A 21505-nucleotide genomic window follows, 5' to 3' on the forward strand; every position below is an offset into this window, starting at 1 on the left:
TACTGTACCCGCTCTATATCTACACTGCATATACTGCACTCGCTCTATATCTATACTGCATATACTGCACTCGCTCTATATCTACACTGCATATACTGCACTCGCTCTATATCTATACTGCATATACTGCACTCTCTCTATATTTATACTGCATATACTGTACCCGCTCTATATCTATACTGCGTATACTGTACACGCCCTATATCTATACTTAATATACTGTACCCGCTCTATATCTACACTGCGTATACTGCACCTCCTCTATATGTATACTGGGTATACTGTACCCGCTCTATATCTATACTGCATATATTTTACCCACTCTATATCTATACTGGTTATACTGTACCTGCTCTATATTTATACTGTGTATACTGTACTCTATACTGCGTATACTGTACCCGTCCTTTATCTCTACTGCGTACACTGTACCCGCTCTGTATCTATACTGCACTTGCTCTATATCTATACTGCGTATACTGTACCCGCTCTATATCTATACTGCATATACTGTACCTGTTCTATATCTACACTGCGTATACAGTACCCACTCTATATACTGCATATACTGTACCCGCTCTATATATATACTGTCCCCGTTCTATATCTACACTGTGTATACTGTACCCACTCTATATCTACACTGCGTATACTGTACCCGGCATATCTATACGGTGTATACTGTACCCGCTCTATGCAGGGGCGCTGTTGTAATGGGGTGGGGAGTTGTAGTAATGGGGTGGGACGCTGTAGTAATAAGATAGGGCGCTGTAGTGATGGGGTGTGGTGCTGGAGCAAGTAAAGATACAAATGAGAAGAATGGGGCGCCGCATTTGCAGTATCAGTAGTAAACTAATGGGTTTTAGAAACACGCAATTGTGCTTACCAGGCAATGTTGTGAAAAGTCACAACTACTGTAGATCGCTTTACCAGTTATTTGCAATCCCGACCAGTGGGCGGTTATCCTGGGCTGCAGCCGTGGTCCTCTGTGTTACCCTCAGGGCAAACAGCAGGTATATATTGAAAAAAAGGTCTGGATCACGGAAGCAAGGGGGGTGTGGTGCTGTTGTAATGGGGTGGGGCGCTGTAATGGGGTGGGGCACTGTGGTAATGGGGTGTGGTGCTATAGTAATGGGGTGTGGTGCTGTAATGGGGTGGGGCGCTGTAATGGGGTGGGGCACTGTGGTAATGGGGTGTGGTGCTATAGTAATGGGGTGTGGTGCTGTAATGGGGTGGGGCGCTGTAGTAATGGGGTTGACGCTTTAGTGAAGGGGTGTGGCTGTGTAGTAATGGGGTGTGATGCTGTAGTAGTGGGGTGGGGCGCTATAGTAATGGGGGTTGACGCTTTAGTAAAGGGGCGTGGCTCTGTAGTAATGGGGTGTGGTGCTGTTGTAATGGGGTGAGGCGCTGTTGTAATAGAGGTTGTCACTGTAGTAATGGGGTGTAGTGATGTAGTAATGGGGTGTGGTGCTGTAGTAATGGGGGTTGACGCTGTAAAGGAGTGTGGTGCTGTAGTAATGGGGTGTAGTGATGTAGTAATGGGGTGGGGCGCTGCAGTAATGGGGGTTGGCACTGTAAAGGGGTGTGGTTCTGTAGTACAGAGGTGTAGTGATGTAGTAATGGGGTGTAGTTATGTAGTAATGGGGTGTGGCGCTGTAGTAATGGGGGTTGATGCTGTAAAGGGGTGTGGTGCTGTAGTAATGGGGTGTAGTGATGTAGTAATGGGGTGTGGCGCTGTAGTAATGGGGGTTGATGCTGTAAAGGGGTGTGGTGCTGTAGTAATGGGGTGTAGTGATGTAGTAATGGGGTGTGGCGCTGTAGTAATGGGGGTTGATGCTGTAAAGGGGTGTGGTGCTGTGGTAATGGGATGTAGTGATGTAGTAATGGGGTGGGGCGCTGCAGTAATGGTGGTTGGTGCTGTAAAGGGGTGTGGCTCTGTAGTACAGAGGTGTAGTGATGTAGTAATGGGGTGTGGCACTGTACTAATGGGGTGTAATGATGTAGTAATGGGGTGTGGCTCTGTAGTAATGGGGTGGGGCACTGTAGTAATGGGGTGGGGCACTGTAGTAATGGAATGTAATGATGTAGTAATGGGGTGTGGCGCTGTAGTAATGGGGTGTGGCTCTGTAGTAATGGGGTGGGGCACTGTAGTAATGGGGTGGGGTCTAATAAAATGGGTTTGTCAATAGCAGAAAAATAAAAGTTGCTACTGTTACATACTGGTAAATCTAATTTCCTGACAGGTGATACTGTCACTGTTGTATCTAAGCTTCTCACATGGATACTGCCTGCTAAGCCTATGTAGAAGAAGCTTCTGCCTTTATAACCCGCCTTTCTCCCTCCCGGTCATCTCTCGGTGACAGGACAGCAGCCGCCGGCAGAAGCAGCTCCTCAGTCAGCGCTTTGACTCCTTATACAACATCTTGGAGGAGAGGAAGAAGGAGCTTCTGCAGATGATCACCCGAGAGCAGGAGGAGAAGCTGCAGTACGTCAGGGGTCTGATCCGCCAACATGGAGACCACCTGGAGGTCACATCTAAACTAGTAGAGACAGCCATACAGTCTATGGATGAACCACAGATGGCACAGTTCCTGCAGGTGAGATTTTGGCAGAGGAGCCTCGGTGGACGGGTCGCCATTTATACCATGTCTCATGTGTCGTCTCTCTTCTTACAGCACGCAAAGGAACTGATCAAGAAGTGAGTATGGGCCTGGGAGAAGCAAGATGTCTCCAATGGAGAGTCATGTTCTGTGATGTTATGTCTCCTCATGTGCAGCCTTGTCCCATCCTGTCTGGTCACATCCCTTCCATGTTCCTCTGTCATGTCTCATCATCTTCTTCTAGATCCCATCATGTCTTTTTAGGATCCATCATACCCGACATCTCAGCATTAGTGATGGACGAACATCGGCTGGGACAATTCGCGAACGCGCGATCAAATGTTCGCGAAACCCAAGTTCACTGCGGGTCCCATTCACTTTAATGGCAGACGAACCTGAAAAACCTTCAGGTCATATTTGCAGCCACCAAACACTTAGTAGAAGTGCACAAATAGTCCCACACCATGGATAGTGACATACCAGAGGGGGATCAATGGCAAAAATTCCCCCAAAAAAATAGGGGGGCCATTTTTATGTGTCTTAAAGGGAAATTCTCAGAAGTGTGCCCTGCTGGAGCCTAGAAAAATGTTATTTTAGGCCACGGGAGTACAGGCCCCAAAAATTAGGCATTCACCTGACAGAAAACATCAAGTAATTATGTGTCTGGAGGTATATTAGACGGTCATTGGATATCAATTTTACTGCAGGCCAGTACAAATACATGTCAAATACATATGTTTAAAAGAACAAAAAATATATAATTGGATTAAAAACATGGCTAACGAAATCCCCCCTCTTGAAAAAAAAACAAATGATAGTTGAAATTCGATAACATGTAGTTATTGTCAACAGGTGTGGAATTCCTCCGAGGTCCCAAACATTAGGCTTTTACCGGACAGAAAATAATAAGTAATTATGTGGCTGGAGGTATATTAGACGGTCAATGGATATCAATTTTACTGCAGGCCAGTGTAGTACAGGCCCCAAAAATTATGCATTCACCGGACAGAAAAGAACAAGTGATTATGTGGCTGGAGGTATATTAGATGGCCATTCAATATCAATTTTTCTGCAGGCCAGTGGAGTACAGGCCCCAAACATTAGGCATTCACCGGACAGAAAAGAACAAGTGATTATGTGGCTGGAGGTTTATTAGACGGCCATTAGATATCAATTTTACTGTAGGCCAGTACAAATAGATGTCAAATACATATGTTTAAAAGAACAAAAAATATAAAATTGGATTAAAAACATGGCTAACGAAATCCCCCCTCTTGAAAAAAAAAATAATGATAATAGTTGAAATTCGATAACACGTGGTCATCACAGGTGTTGAATTCCTCTGAGATCCATGCCTCATTAATTTTTAGAAATGTGAGGTAGTCCACACTGTCGTGACCTAGGCAAGTGCGCTTATCGGTCACGATTCCACCTGCTGCGCTGAACGTCCTTTCAGACAGGACTCTCGACGAGGGGCAAGCCAAGAGTTCCATGGCAAATTGTACGAGCTCTGGCCACAGGTCAAGCCTGCACACCCAGTAGTCAAGGGGTTCCTCGCTTCTCAGAGCGTCCACATCGGCTGTTAATCCGATGTAGTCAGACACCTGTCGGTCTAGGCGTTCCCTGAGGCTGGATCCGCAGGGTGGCTGTCGATGGGTTGCTTGCAAGAATGATCTCATATCCGAAATGACCAACTGCCCTCTTCTTGCATGCGTGGTAGGATTGGTACCCGCAACTGTTTCTCTGTGGGTGGAAATTCCTCTGCCAGCGCCTGCAAAAGCAGAATGCAGCAATTCTCGAAGCAAGGCCTGGAAATGCTGCATTCTGACAGCCCTCTGTGATGCTGGTAACATGCCTGCCATTTTGTGTTTGTACCAGTGGTCTAAGTAAGTTGCCACCCAGTACTGGTTCTTTTCCCTTTATGCTTTTTAGTCAAATCTGTTTTTATTGATAAATAATAGTCATATTGTACATAATGGATGAGCAGACCATCAAACAGTACATGTATATTATAGCATACAAACGACCACTCCCGTTCACAATGATAATCTGGAAAATCAATACTCCTAGGCCATAAGCCTGACAACACAAGTAGGTGAACAGGTACAGTCAATGCAAGCAGATCTTTTCATTCCTTCATGTATGCATACATATGCTGAGGAAACAGAAAAATAATACAACAGACGGAAATAAACACTAAAAGAAAAAGTAACAAGTAACAAGTAGGTCCTGCCGACTTGACTCTCTCCTATATAGACAGGTATCATCAGCTCCTAGATCAAAGGTTAAGCTGAAGCTAAGAAGTTCACTCCAGTTTTCAGTTACATTGGGTTGTCTTTAGTGCAGATCTAATGGCCCAACTTTCTCTACAGTAACTCATAGGCTGTTTAAGGTACATTCCCCCCTTTTGTAGCTAACATTATCTCTTATCTTTGGTGTATTTAATCCATGGTTCCCAGGTTTGCAAGTATTTATCTCTGCTATGACAAGACCACCCCACCAGCTCCTCCATTCTACATATGTCATCCATTTTATCATGCCACATTTTAATTGACGGTGGGTCCCTATCCTTCCATTTTGTAGGAATCAATAGCTTAGCAGCCGCTATCATATGTGTGGGCAGGTTCATTCTGTTCGGTCTAAAGACGGTCGAGGGTAGCCACAATAGAACTAACTCCGGTGTAAGCCTCAAATTCGTTAAACAAATCTGATTAATCAGTTTTTCAATATCCACCCAAAACCCCTTCAGACCTGGACAGAACCACCAGATATGCGAAAGAGATCCCCTATGTTCTCCACACCTCCAGCAGAGGTCATCCATCCCTAACCCCATTTGGAATAGCCATTCAGGAGTCCTATACCATCTGGTAAGTATTTTCAGGGAATTTTCTTGGGTCAGAATGCATTTTGAGAATCCATGTGAATGAGTTAAAACAAATCTCCTGTCACTATCATCTAATACACAGTTCAGTTCTTTCTCCCAAGCTTCAACATATGGTGGAAGGCAACTATTCTTATCTCTCAACAATTGCGTATATATGAGTGATATACATTTCAGGGGTGTTTTGGGAAGCAATATATATGTTTCTAACCACGTAGGATCTGCTAGTGGAACAAGTCTGGATTTTTTTAACTTAGTACACGTGATTTCAAAATCTCTTTCCTGCAAAAAATCCCATTTTGTATTCTTTTCTTTACTAAGGGAGGTATAAAAACTTGACTGGCTACCCAATTTCGCAAGATCTCCCACTAATACTTCTGGTAAGGACTTCCAAATGGGACTGGCTTCAACACGAGCTGTATTTAGTATTTGGGGCAACATTCTGAGTGGCATCAAAGGTGACAACTTCCCCTCTCCCATATTGAGCGCCCCCGTCTTATTACAAGCGAGGATAGTACTCTTTGTGATAGCACTGATCAGAGTATTCTTATCTGGCTTTTTGAAAGGAAACCACAACATATAGTCTGCTGTTTCCCCCAGCCTTTATGCTTTTTATACTGAGATCCCTCTTCAAACACTGGAGCATGAAGGCCCCCATTTGCACTAAACTGGAAGCGGTGGAGCGGCCTGGCTCCTGCTCATTGTCCAGAAGAATGTCGTCCTCAGTCTCCTCCCCCCAGCCACGGACAACACTAGGGATCCCCGAAAAGTTTAAAGACTGCTCTTCTTGCTGGTCCTCCTCCTCCTCCCCCCAGGCACCATCCTCCTCTGACTCTTCTTCAGACTCCTGTTGTTGACTTGTCTCAGATGGAGTAGCCCCCCCTGGGAATTCATTAAGCATTGCGACTTCCTCATCTTCCTTCTTCTCCTCCTCTCTGGCTTGATCAATGACGCGACGCAATGCACGCTCCAGAAAGAAGACGTAAGGTACGATGTCACCGATGGCTCCTTGGCTGCGACTGACCAGTTTGGTGATCTCATCAAATGGCCGCAGAAGTCTGCATGCGTCGCGCATGAGCAGCCCTTGGCGGGGTGAAAAAAAAACAAGCTCCCAGAACCTGTCCTGCTGCAGAGTTTGTACAGGTAGTCGTTAACGGCACGTTTCTGCTGGAGCAGCCTGTCAAGCATATACAAGGTGGAGTTCCAGCGCGTCGGGCAGTCACAAATCAGACGTCTGACGGGCAAGTGGTGTCACCGCTGAACGTCAGCAATGCGAGCTATGGCCGTGTAAGATCTTCTAAAATGGCCAGAGATTTTCCTGGCCTGCCGCAAGACGTCCTGGACCCCGGGGTATTTGGCAACGAATTGCTGCACGACTAAGTTCAGGACGTGTGCCATGCACGGCACGTGTGTCATTCTGCCCTGTTTCAGCACGCTCAGCAGATTGGCACTGTTGTCGCACACCACTTTATCAACTGTCAAATTGAGCGGGGTTAGCCACTGATCGGCCTGTGACCGCAGAGCTGAAAGGAGTGCAGGACCGGTGTGGCTCTTGGCTTCCAGGCACAACAGCCGCAGCACAGCATGGCAACGTCTCACCTGGCAAGTCAAACTGGTTCTGGGGAGCTTGGGGGGTGCAGCGGAAGAGGGGGTAGCAGTGGAAAAGGAGGAGTTAGCCAAGGAGGAGACAGAGGATGGAGTAGGAGGAGGAGAAGAAGAGGCAGGCCTGCATTCAATCTATGGCAGTAACACCAAATCCACACGGGTTACATGCTTGACAGCCGTCAGCACCCAGTGGGTAGTAAAAGTTATTTACCTTCCCTGCCCGTGTTTGTGGTCAGATGTATCTTGGCACCGACACTGTGTGCCAGAGATATATTAACTTGCCGCTGAACGTGGCCATATAGTTTAGGGATGCCCTTCTGGGAGAAATATTTCCTTCCGGGGACCTTCCATTGCGGTGTGCCAATGGCCACAAATTTTCTAAAGGTCCACCAATTTATATGGCAGTAGTTGGCGGGCTAGCAGTTCCGACAAGCCAGCGGTCAGCCGTTGGGCAAGAGGATTATCCGGTGTCATCATTTTTTTACGCTCATTTGGGCCACGGAAACCTGCCTTGTGCCAGATAAACGCGACGGCACGGTGGAAGGTGTAATGGAGGACAAATGGGGGGAGAAGGAGAAGAGACAGGACGTGGAGCGCTGGAAGTGTGGCTTTGTGGGTTCTGATGGCGTTGCTCCCACTGGGCTCGGTGATGGGAGGCTAGGTGCCTTCTTAAGGCGGTCATTCTAAGTAGTATTGGACCACCATTCATAACCGATAACTCTAAACTTGCTATTATGCCTTTGATATAGGACAGCCCCAAGTCCTTCTTGAGATGCATCACAGTGAAGTATAAATGGGTTGTTATCCGGATACCCCATCACTGGTGGCTTAACTAACAAGTCAATCCGTCTCTCCAGTATTTTTGATGATGGGCAGTCCCATTGATGGTGACTTTTGCCCTTCTGTTTAGACGTATCTCTTTTTGCTTTCTTTTCTGTGGTTGATGGTGAACTTGTAGATCATACTGTGGAGCGCAAATCCCTGAGAAATTCTGAATATATGTCCAATAGTAGGACAGAAGACCTAGGCTTTTTTTCTAAGCTCTCCCACTGTTGATGGAGGTTTGTTTTTCAACGCCATTACTGGAGCAATTTCTGCTGGATCCATAGTGTAGTCATCACCAGACACAATCTTACCTAAGAAACAGACTTGTCTTTTGAACAGCTCACATTTTTGTTGGTGTTAGCTTGATTCCATACTTTTGATAGCACCGAAGCACAGTCTGTACATGTTCCACATGTTCAGTGAAAGACTTACTATGAACCAGGTTTTTTTCAAGATATGGTTGACAGATACTATCTCTCAGGCCTTCCAAGCATTCTTCCATGTTTCTCTGAAATTCTGCAGGGAGCTGAGCAGAGCCCAAAAGGAATACAGATCTATTCATATAATCTCCAAGGTATTATGAAGACTGTCAAAGGCCTACTGGATCCCTCCATAAATCCTTGGTGGTAGGCTGTTCCTTGATCAAGCACAGAAAAGCAAGAACGTCCTGATAAGCTATTCAGGAACTGACTTCTAGAGTCACAGCAGTTCAGCTCTTTATGAAGTGGTTTAGGCATAGCAGTATATGTCTTTGTAACAGGCCTTGTATCTTTTAGATTAGTCTTTAATTGTAATGAAGAAATACATCCAACATCAGATTGAACTCTGGAGAACGAATGACTTTCTTCTCTTAACATCTGCTCTACTATGCACTGTTCTTCTGCATCAAGATGGTCTATAGGAACCGGAGGAACCCGTTCCTCTTTAACTGAAGACACTTCACTCTCTGGTTTTTCAACATTTTCCAATGATTAAATGGTTGTGCTGAAAGAAGAAACCTGAACAGATTTTATGCCAGCTTAGTATACTGCGTTGACTGTTTCCATGTGCCCCAACACAGTTTTTGGATCTGTGTTGGGGTGTGGCTTAAATTGGCCGGTACTTTTTGTTGGGAAAGATGGCGACCCTACTTGAGATAGATGGTCCCACTCTAGTGTCATATTACAGGACCTCCCTTCTCCTAGTAAACTGGTGTGTACTACAATAAGTGTCCCCCAGAAACACTCCCCTGGAGATAGATGGTCCGACTCTAGTGTCATATTACAGGACATCCCTTCTCCTAGTAAACTGGTGTGTACTACAATAAGTGTCCCCCAGAAACACTCCCCTGAAGATAGATGGTCCCCCTCTAGTGTCATATTACAGGACCTCCCTTCTCCTAGTAAACTGGTGTGTACTACAATAAGTGTCCCCCAGAAACACTCCCCTGAAGATAGATGGTCCCCCTCTAGTGTCATATTACAGGACCTCCCTTCTAGTAAACTGGTGTGTACTACAATAAGTGTCCCCAGAAACACTCCCCTGAAGACGATGGTCCCCCTCTAGTGTCATATTACAGGACCTCCCTTCTCCTAGTAAACTGGTGTGCACTACAGTAAGTGTCCCTGTAACGGACCGTTTCAGCAGACAAGGGGTTAAAATCTGTTTAGGCGATATGCCCCTTTTCTAAGAGACAGGCACAGCTACTGCAGGACACCAACTCCCGAACTGGATACAAAGTAGCACTCCAAACTGGAACCTCACGAATAGCTGCTAGCAGATGAACAGGAATCAGCTTACACTCCTGGCAATCAATCTCTAAACAGCATACAGCGGATCCCCCCAATAACGAGACAAGGCTCCGTGTTGAGGGTCAAGCAGTGGTCTGACTGTACTTCAAGTACAGCCTCTTTTATTCATAAACCACAAACATAGTACTGCCCACAGGGGTTTGAAATACAACCAATCAGTAATTTACAACACATACAATGTAACTACAGCAACTAATCGTTCACGCCCCCAGAGGACCAGAATGAAGACTGTGACATAGGACAGATACAACATATCCCCACCATGCATCATAGTTCCCTCCTCTCTGTCCCGGAGACAACCTGAGGAGCAATCCAATTATCTCTCAAGACAAAGAGAAGTCACCAATACACATGTGCAGACAATAGGACAGACATCACCCTTTAAACACACAATGGGACAATGGCACAATAGAAACACACCCAGCATTTCCTCCCAAGCGGACAAGTTACACTTATTATAAATTGTTATAACTTTGTGAGTTTACATTGGCCATACATATAACTAACATCAATTTAAACAGTATAACTTGGGGACAAACCTATCCAAAATTCACTTGAATAGGTTCAGGGGTTTAAAAGTTAGTATATGGCCCATAATCCAGGGGCAAGAGGCCAGCAGCCAGTCCTCTCCAAAACCCAGTGGCGAGGTTGGTTTCGCCACACATCTCCCCCCCCCCCAGGGAAGACTAACCAGGTACCTGACCTCACACCGGTCGGTACCTGAGTTAGTCTGGCAACCCACCCACAACCCAATACTGGACCTGTTGCCTTTGGTAGCCTGTCTCTGTCCAGTGAGTCCACCAAGGTTATGTTGGAAGCTGGTACTCCCGGTCTCTGTGTTGCTTCCTGGCTTGGAGTCTGGTTGTTGGAGGGGGAGACCGACTGTCTCTACCCCCTGTGCTGTAGGTGCAGAGACCACGGTCCCATCTGCAAGGTTGTGGGTTTTACTGTCTCCCCCTGGTGCGTTAAGCTGCCGCTGGGGAGAGGGGGTAACGAGCTCCTCTCCCATACATACTTCCAGCCGCTGGGGAGGGCGACCGACCGTCTCCGCTCTCAATACAGTGTCCTGCTGCTGGGGAAAGGAGACTGGGATCCCAATTCCCGGCACATCACTCGGCCGCTGGGGGACAGGACCGACTGTCTCTGCCCCCTGTAACTCCGCCTGCCGCTGGGGAATGGAGACTGGGCTCCCAATTCCCAAAAAATCATGCTGCTGCTGGGGGACAGGAACAACTACCTCTGCCCCCTGTAACTCAGCCTGCCGCTGGGGAGGGAGGACGCTGCTCTCCTCTCCCTGCATTTCACACTGCCTTCCCGGCATATCACTCTGCTGCTGGGGGGCAGGAACAACTACCTCTGCCCCCTGTAACTCAGCCTGCCGCTGGGGAGGGAGGACGCTGCTCTCCTCTCCCTGCACTTCACACTGCCTTCCCGCCATATCACTCTGCTGCTGGGGGGCAGGAACAACTACCTCTGCCCCCTGTAACTCAGCCTGCCGCTGGGGAGGGAGGACGCTGCTCTCCTCTCCCTGCACTTCACACTGCCGCTGGGGAATGGAGACTGGGCTCCCAATTCCCTGCAGGACCAGTGGAGAGACCTCGGTCCCATCTCTACCGGCCACCTGGGGTCCTTCCCAGTAACACTCTACAATATCTGCCCAGCTGAATGGGTCTGGATCTGGGTCTGTCACCTTACCGTCCTGCTGAGCCTTCTCAATGGAGTGGAAGAGATCTCGGTAGTCCTGCTCCAGTTCCCACTCCAGGGTTGCTAGGTGAGCCAGGTCTTGCTCTACCTCATGGGGGTCATCCCACTCATGCCTAGCCTCCCTCTCATAGAAAATGTCCTGAAGTCTGGACTGTGCAGGGCTCCCGAAGTCAGGCTCTGCAAAGGACTCCCATAACAAGCCAGGACCATCAAACGCCTCTCCCTCTGGCTTGTCATGTTCGGCTGTCCATGGTATATACTGTGCCATATACCACCAAAGCGCCTGGTAGACATCCTCCAGCCATAGCTCCTGCCATACCCGGTGCTCTAGATCCTTCACCCATTCCTCCAGGGGCTGCTCTCCCAGGAAGGGCATCCGCAGGGCCACTTGCTTCTGCAACCGCTGCTCTTCACTGGGGAGACTCTCACCCCGCTGGTATTGTACACTATCCAGGGCCTGGTACCAGATGCCTTTCCTTAATGCATCCCGGCCATCCAGGTCCTCCTCCTCGTATAACACTGCTGGTTCCATCCTGTTGCTTTTAGGGTCGCTGTACTGGGACATGCGTTGCCTCCCGAACTGGATACAAAGTAGCACTCCAAACTGGAACCTCTCGAATAGCTGCTAGCAGACGAACAGGGATCAGCTTACACTTCTGGCAATCGGTCCTCTAACAGCATACAGCGGATCCCCCCAATAACGAGACAAGGCTCCGTGTTGAGGGTCAAGCAGTGGTCTGACTGTACTTCAAGTACAGCCTCTTTTATTCATAAACCACAAACATAGTACTGCCCACAGGGGTTTGAAATACAACCAATCAGTAATTTACAACACATACAATGTAACTACAGCAACCAATCGTTCACGCCCCCAGAGGACCAGAATGAAGACTGTGACATAGGACAGACATCACCCTTTAAACACACAATAGGACAATGGCACAATAGAAACACACCCAGCATTTTCCTCCCAAGCTGACAAGTTACACTTATTATAAATTGTTACAACTTTGTGAGTTTACATTGGCCATACATATAACTTACATTAATTTAAACAGTATAACTTGGGGACAAACCTATCCAAAATTCACTTGAATAGGTTCAGGGGTTTAAAAGTTAGTATATGGCCCATAATCCAGGGGCAAGAGGCCAGCAGCCAGTCCTCTCCAAAACCCAGTGGCGAGGTTGGTTTCGCCACAGTCCCCCAGAAACACTCCCCTGATGATAGATGGTCCCCCTCTAGTGTCATATTACAGGACCTCGCTTCTCCTAGTAACCTGGTGTTCACTACAATAAGTGTCCCCCAGAAACTCTCCCCTGAAGTAGATGGTCCCCCTCTAGTGTCATGTTACAAGACCTCCCTTCTCCTAGTAAACTGGTGTGCACTACAGTAAGTGTCCCTCAGAAACACTCCCCTGAATTAGATGGCCCCCCTCTAGTGTCATATTACAGGACCTCGCTTCTCCTAGTAACCTGGTGTTCACTACAATAAGTGTCCCCCAGAAACTCTCCCCTGAAGTAGATGGTCCCCCTCTAGTGTCATATTACAGGACCTCCCTTCTCCTAGTAAACTGGTGTGTACTACAATAAGTGTCCCCAGAAACACTCCCCTGAAGTAGATGGTCCCCCTCTAGTGTCATATTACAGGACCTCGCTTCTCCTAGTAAACTGGTGTGCACTATAATAAGTGTCCCCAGAAACACTCCCCTGAAGTAGATGGCCCCCCTCTAGTGTCATATTACAGGACCTCCCTTCTCCTAGTAAACTGGTGTTCACTACAATAAGTGTCCCCCAGAAACTCTCCCCTGAAGTAGATGGTCCACTCTAGTGTCATATTACAGGACCTGTATATTGCTATTCTGGCACCTGTTCACATTACCATTTTATGAGGGTGGGTCTCTTCACATATCTCACACATGTTTCATCCTGTTTCATTGCATCTTGTAGAGTGAGCCAAGCTCCATTGTGTGGTCTGTCTTCTCCCATCTCCGCCATGTTTCATCCCCTCCCCCATGTTTTGAGTGTATTCATCCATATTGTTTCCACAGGATCACAGATATGTCCAAGGTTTCCACGATAGACCGTCCAGACCCTGGCTATGAGAACATGGATCACTTCTGTGTTAATGTGGATCTTGTGTCCGAGATGCTTAGGACCATCGATTTCCACCCCGGTGAGGGCCGTCTGCACAGACAACATGATTTACTGTGGAGACAAAATACACCGCAGTCCTGTGCTGATATCCAGCCCTGAGATCCCCGTGTAATATCAGACATGTAATACACACATCCCCGTGTAATATCACACATGCAATACACACATCCCCGTGTAATATCACACATGTAATACAGACATCCCCCTGTAATATCACACATGTAATACAGACATCCCTGTGTAATATCATACATGTAATACAGACATCCCCGTGTAATATCACAAGTGTAATACACAAATCCCTGTGTAATATCACACATGTAATACAGACATCCCCCTGTAATATCACACATGTAATACACACATCCCCGTGTAATATCACACATGTAATACACACATCCCCGTGTAATATCACACATGTAATACACACATCCCCGTGTAATATCAGACATGTAATACACACATCCCCGTGTAATATCAGACATGTAATACAGACATCCCTGTGTAATATCATACATGTAATACAGACATCCCTGTGTAATATCACACATGTAATACAGACATCCCAGTGTAATATCATACATGTAATACAGACATCCCTGTGTAATATCACACATGTAATACACACATCCCCGTGTAATATCAGACATGTAATACACACATCCCCGTGTAATATCAGACATGTAATACACACATCCCCGTGTAATATCAGACATGTAATACAGACATCCCCGTGTAATATCACACATGTAATACAGACATCCCAGTGTAATATCATACATGTAATACAGACATCCCTGTGTAATATCACACATGTAATACAGACATCCCTGTGTAATATCACACATGTAATACAGACATCCCTGTGTAATATCACACATGTAATACACACATCCCCGTGTAATATCACACATGTAATACGGACATCCCCCTGTAATATCACACATGTAATACACACATCCCCGTGTAATATCACACATGTAATACACACATCCCCGTGTAATATCACACATGTAATACACACATCCCCGTGTAATATCAGACATGTAATACACACATCCCCGTGTAATATCAGACATGTAATACAGACATCCCCGTGTAATATCAGACATGTAATACAGACATCCCCGTGTAATATCACACATGTAATACAGACATCCCAGTGTAATATCATACATGTAATACAGACATCCCTGTGTAATATCACACATGTAATACAGACATCCCAGTGTAATATCATACATGTAATACAGACATCCCTGTGTAATATCACACATGTAATACAGACATCCCTGTGTAATATCACACATGTAATACAGACATCCCTGTGTAATATCACACATGTAATACAGACATCCCCGTGTAATATCACACAGGTAATACAGACATCCCTGTGTAATATCACACATGTAATACAGACATCCCCCTGTAATATCACACATGTAATACAGACATCCCTGTGTAATATCACACATGTAATACACACATCCCAGTGTAATATCACACATGTAATACAGACATCCCTGTGTAATATCACACATGTAATACAGACATCCCTGTGTAATATCACACATGTAATACAGACACCCCGTGTAATATCACACATGTAATACAGACATCCCCCTGTAATATCACACATGTAATACACACATCCCCCTGTAATATCACACATGCAATACAGACATCCCCGTGTAATATCACACATGTAATACAGACATCCCCGTGTAATATCACACATGCAATACAGACATTCCTGTGTAATATCACACATGTAATACAGACATCCCTGTGTAATCTTACACATGTAATACACACATCCCTGTGTAATATCACACATGTAATACAGACATCCCCGTGTAATCTTACACATGTAATACACACATCCCTGTGTAATATCACACATGTAATACAGACATCCCTGTGTAATATCACACATGTAATATTGACGTCCCCGTGTAATATCACACATGTAATACAGACGTCCCAGTGTAATATCACACATGTAATACAGACATCCCCGTGTAATATCACACATGTAATACAGACATCCCCGTGTAATATCACACATGTAATACAGACATCCCCGTGTAATATCACACATGTAATAGACGTCCCCATGTAATATCACACATGTAATACATACATCCCCGTGTAATATCACACATGTAATACAGACGTCCCCGTGTAATATCACACATGTAATACAGACATCCACGTGTAATATCACACATGTAATACAAACATCCCCATATAATATCACACATCTAATACAGACGTCCCCGTGTAATAATACACATGTAATACAGACGTCCCCGTGTAATATCACACATGTAATACAGACATCCCCGTGTAATATCACACATGTAATACAGACATCCCTGTGTAATATCACACATGTAATACAGACGTCCCCGTGTAATATCACACATGTAATACAGACGTCCCCGTGTAATATCACACATGTAATACAGACGTCCCCGTGTAATATCACACATGTAATACAGACGTCCCCGTGTAATATCACACATGTAATACAGACATCCACGTGTAATATCACACATGTAATACAAACATCCCCATATAATATCACACATCTAATACAGACGTCCCCGTGTAATATCACACATGTAATACAGACGTCCCCGTGTAATATCACACATGTAATACAGACATCCCCGTGTAATATCACACATGTAATACAGACATCCCTGTGTAATATCACACATGTAATACAGACGTCCCCGTGTAATATCACACATGTAATACAGACGTCCCCGTGTAATATCACACATGTAATACAGACATCCCCGTGTAATATCACACTTGTAATACAGACGTCCCCGTGTAATATCACACATGTAATACAGACATCCCCGTGTAATATCACACATGTAATACAGACATCCCTGTGTAATATCAGACATGTAATACAGACATCCCTGTGTAATATCACACATGTAATACAGACATCCCCCTGTAATATCACACATGTAATACAGACGTCCCCGTGTAATATCACACATGTAATACAGACATCCCCGTGTAATATCACACATCTAATACAGACGTCCCCGTGTAATATCACACATGTAATACAGACGTCCCCGTGTAATATCACACATGTAATACAGACATCCCCGTGTAATATCACACATGTAATACAGACTTCCCCATGTAATATCACACATCTAATACAGACGTCCCCGTGTAATATCACACATGTAATACAGACATCCCCCTGTAATATCACACATGTAATACAGACATCCCCGTGTAATATCACACATGTAATACAGAAATCCCCCTGTAATATCAGACATGTAATACAGACATCCCCGTGTAATATCACACATGTAATACAGACATCCCCGTGTAATATCACACATGTAATACAGACATCCCCGTGTAATATCACACATGTAATACAGACGTCCCCGTGTAATATCACACATGTAATACAGACATCCCCGTGTAATATCACACATGTAATACAGACATCCCCGTGTAATATCACACATGTAATACAGACATCCCCGTGTAATATCACACATGTAATACAGACATCCCCGTGTAATATCACACATGTAATACAGACATCCCCGTGTAATATCACACATGTAATACAGACATCCCCGTGTAATATCACACATGTAATACAGACTTCCCCATGTAATATCACACATCTAATACAGACGTCCCCGTGTAATATCACACATGTAATACAGACATCTCCCTGTAATATCACACATGTAATACAGACATCCCCGTGTAATATCACACATGTAATACAGACATCCCCCTGTAATATCAGACATGTAATACAGTCGTCCCAGTGTAATATCACACATCTAATACAGACGTCCCCGTGTAATATCACACATGTAATACAGACATCCCCGTGTAATATCACACATGTAATACAGACATCCCCGTGTAATATCACACATGTAATACAGACATCCCCGTGTAATATCACACATGTAATACAGACATCCCCGTGTAATATCACACATGTAATACAGACATCCCCGTGTAATATCACACATGTAATACAGACATCCCTGTGTAATATCACACATCTAATACAGACGTCCCCGTGTAATATCACACATGTAATACAGACATCCCCCTGTAATATCACACATGTAATACAGACATCCCCGTGTAATATCACACATGTAATACAGACATCCCCCTGTAATATCAGACATGTAATACAGTCGTCCCCGTGTAATATCACACATCTAATACAGACGTCCCCGTGTAATATCACACATGTAACACAGATGCCCCCGTGTAATATTACACATGTAATACAGACATCCCCCTGTAATATCACACATGTAATACAGACATCCCCGTGTAATATCACACATGTAATACAGACATCCCCCTGTAATATCAGACATGTAATACAGATGTCCCCGTGTAATATCACACATGTAATACAGACATCCCCGTGTAATATCACACATGTAATACAGACGTCCCCGTGTAATATCACACATGCAATACAGTCATCCCCGTGTAATATCACACATGTAATACAGACGTCCCCGTGTAATATCACACATGTAATACAGACATCCCTGTGTAATATCACACATGTAATACAGACGTCCCCGTGTAATATCACACATGTAATACAGACGTCCCCGTGTAATATCACACATGTAATACACACATCCCCGTGTAATATCACATATGTAATACAGACGTCCCCATGTAATATCACACATGTAATACAGACGTCCCCCTGTAATATCAGACATGTAATACAGACGTCCCCATGTAATATCACACATGTAATACACACATCCCCCTGTAATATCACACATGTAATACAGACGTCCCCCTGTAATATCAGACATGTAATACAGACGTCCCCATGTAATATCACACATGTAATACAGACGTCCCCCTGTAATATCACACATGTAATACACACATCCCCGTGTAATATCACACATGTAATACAGACGTCCCCGTGTAATATCACACATGTAATACAGACATCCCCGTGTAATATCACACATGTAATACAGACGTCCCCGTGTAATATCACACATGTAATACAGACGTCCCCCTGTAATATCACACATGTAATACACACATCCCCCTGTAATATCACACATGTAATACAGACGTCCCCGTGTAATATCACACATGTAATACAGACGTCCCCGTGTAATATCACACATGCAATACAGTCATCCCCGTGTAATATCACACATGTAATACAGACGTCCCCGTGTAATATCACACATGTAATACAGACGTCCCCGTGTAATATCACACATGTAATACAGACGTCCCCGTGTAATATCACACATGTAATACAGACATCCCCGTGTAATATCACACATGTAATACAGACGTCCCCGTGTAATATCCCACATGTAATACAGACGTCCCCGTGTAATATCACACATGTAATACAGACGTCCCCGTGTAATATCACAAATATCTGATGATTTACCCTCTGGTGAGAACTCGTTTGTCACATGTTTTTGTTACGTGTTTTGTAGCTGCTCAGGGGGATGAAGAAGAAGAGATATTTGATGTGGACGAGGTGGAAACTGAAGAGGAGAGGCCGGTATCTACAGAGGGTGAGAGCTGAGGACACTTATCTCCTGCTTCAGATGTGTCACTCCTCATGTAGAAATAAATGGCGGTGTGGCCTAAAGGAGAGAGCAGTGATGTCATCAGTGCTTCCTGGAGGGTCCCCATGTGCTGGAGATAGGCCCCGCCCCTCATTCATTATCTCTGTATTATAATACACTGTATATGGAGCAGAGGTAAGTGACTCTCACATGAGACTAACTCACTGTTTTCTCCTCTGCTTCCAGACTCTGGTCCCAGCAGGCAGAAGACAGCGACCCCTCAGCATGGCGGGGTGTAGGGTGTCGGGGGTGACCGTGGAGAATTCTGTAATAACATTATAATAGAGTGAAATAAATCTCAGAACCTGTGACTATGAAGTCTCTGCTGTCACCGCCACATTACACGGGGGTCACGTGACATCTTCTGTGCTGACCATTCACACGTCTGGCCTCCACCACATCTCACAGGGGTCATGTGATATCTTCTGTGCTGACCATTCACACGTCTGACCTCCACCACATTACACGGGGGTCATGTGACATCTTCTGTGCTGAACATTCACACATCTGGCCTCCACCACGTTACACGGGGGTCACGTGATATCTTCTGTGCTGAACATTCACACGTCTGGCCTCCACCATGTTACACGGGGGTCATGTGACATCTGTGCTGACCATTCACACGTCTGGCCTCCACCACGTTACACGGGGGTCATGTGACATCTTCTGTTCTGACCATTCACACGTCTGGCCTCCACCATGTTACACGGGGGTCATGTGACATCTTCTGTGCTGAACATTCACACGTCTGGCCTCCACCACATCTCACAGGGGTCATGTGACATCTTCTGTGCTGAACATTCACATGTCTGACCTCCACCACATTACACGGGGGTCACGTGACATCTTCTGTTCTGACCATTCACACGTCTGGCCTCCACCATGTTACACGGGGGTCACGTGACATCTTCTGTGCTGAACATTCACACATCTGGCCTCCACCACGTTACACGGGGGTCATGTGACATCTTCTGTTCTGACCATTCACACGTCTGGCCTCCACCACATTACACGGGGGTCACGTGACATCTTCTGTGCTGAACATTCACACATCTGGCCTCCACCACGTTACACGGGGGTCATGTGACATCTTCTGTTCTGACCATTCACACGTCTGGCCTCCACCATGTTACACGGGGGTCATGTGACATCTTCTGTGCTGAACATTCACACGTCTGACCTCCACCACATTACACGGGGGTCACGTGATATCTTCTGTGCTGACCATTCACACGTCTGGCCTCCACCACATTACACGGGGGTCACGTGACATCTTCTGTGCTGAACATTCACACGTCTGGCCTCCACCACATTGCACGGGGGTCACGTGACATCTTCTGTGCTGAACATTCACACGTCTGGCCTCCACCACATTACACGGGGGTCACGTGACATCTGTGCTGACCATTCACACGTCTGGCCTCCACCACGTTACACGGGGGTCACGTGATATCTTCTGTGCTGAACATTCACACGTCTGACCTCCACCACGTTACACGGGGGTCACGTGATATCTTCTGTGCTGAACATTCACACATCTGGCCTCCACCACGTTACACGGGGGTCACGTGATATCTTCTGTGCTGAACATTCACACGTCTGGCCTCCACCATGTTACACGGGGGTCACGTGATATCTTCTGTGCTGAACATTCACACGTCTGGCCTCCACCATGTTACACGGGGGTCACATGATATCTTCTGTGCTGAACATTCACACGTCTGGCCTCCACCATGTTACACGGGGGTCATGTGACATCTTCTGTTCTGACCATTCACATGTCTGGCCTCCACCATGTTACACGGGGGTCATGTGACATCTTCTGTGCTGACCATTCACACGTCTGGCCTCCACCATGTTACACGGGGGTCATGTGACATCTTCTGTTCTGACCATTCACATGTCTGGCCTCCACCATGTTACACGGGGGTCATGTGACATCTTCTGTGCTGAACATTCACACGTCTGGCCTCCACCACGTTACACGGGGGGTCACGTGACATCTTCTGTGCTGAACATTCACTTGTCTGGCCTCCACCATGTTACACGGGGGTCATGTGACATCTTCTGTTCTGACCATTCACATGTCTGTCCTCCACCATGTTACACGGGGGTCATGTGACATCTTCTGTGCTGACCATTCACACGTCTGGCCTCCACCATGTTACACGGGGGTCATGTGACATCTGTGCTGACCATTCACACGTCTGGCCTCCAACACGTTACACGGGGGTCATGTGACATCTTCTGTGCTGACCATTCACATGTCTGGCCTCCACCATA

General features: G+C 45.9%; 1 protein-coding gene and 1 long non-coding RNA gene across 2 annotated transcripts in view; both read left to right on the forward strand.

The window, feature by feature from the left end:
- Positions 1-19533, forward strand: part of TRIM54 (tripartite motif containing 54) — a 76986-nt gene extending 57453 nt beyond the window's left edge. Inside the window, exons 5-9 of the mRNA XM_040426905.1 lie at positions 2364-2597; positions 2676-2698; positions 13454-13578; positions 19088-19168; positions 19409-19533. Of these exons, the coding sequence (XP_040282839.1) occupies positions 2364-2597; positions 2676-2698; positions 13454-13578; positions 19088-19168; positions 19409-19461 (516 nt within the window). The 3' untranslated portion in view covers positions 19462-19533. The remainder of the gene's footprint in view (positions 1-2363; positions 2598-2675; positions 2699-13453; positions 13579-19087; positions 19169-19408) is intronic.
- On the forward strand, positions 770-1496 carry LOC120997008. Its single transcript, XR_005778011.1, has 3 exons — positions 770-1057; positions 1356-1359; positions 1448-1496. It is a non-coding gene; the product is annotated as an uncharacterized LOC120997008 (long non-coding RNA).
- Positions 19534-21505: the final 1972 nt, after the last annotated feature.

This window comes from Bufo bufo, chromosome 4 (assembly GCF_905171765.1).
Source record: "Bufo bufo chromosome 4, aBufBuf1.1, whole genome shotgun sequence".
Taxonomy (NCBI): domain Eukaryota; kingdom Metazoa; phylum Chordata; class Amphibia; order Anura; family Bufonidae; genus Bufo; species Bufo bufo.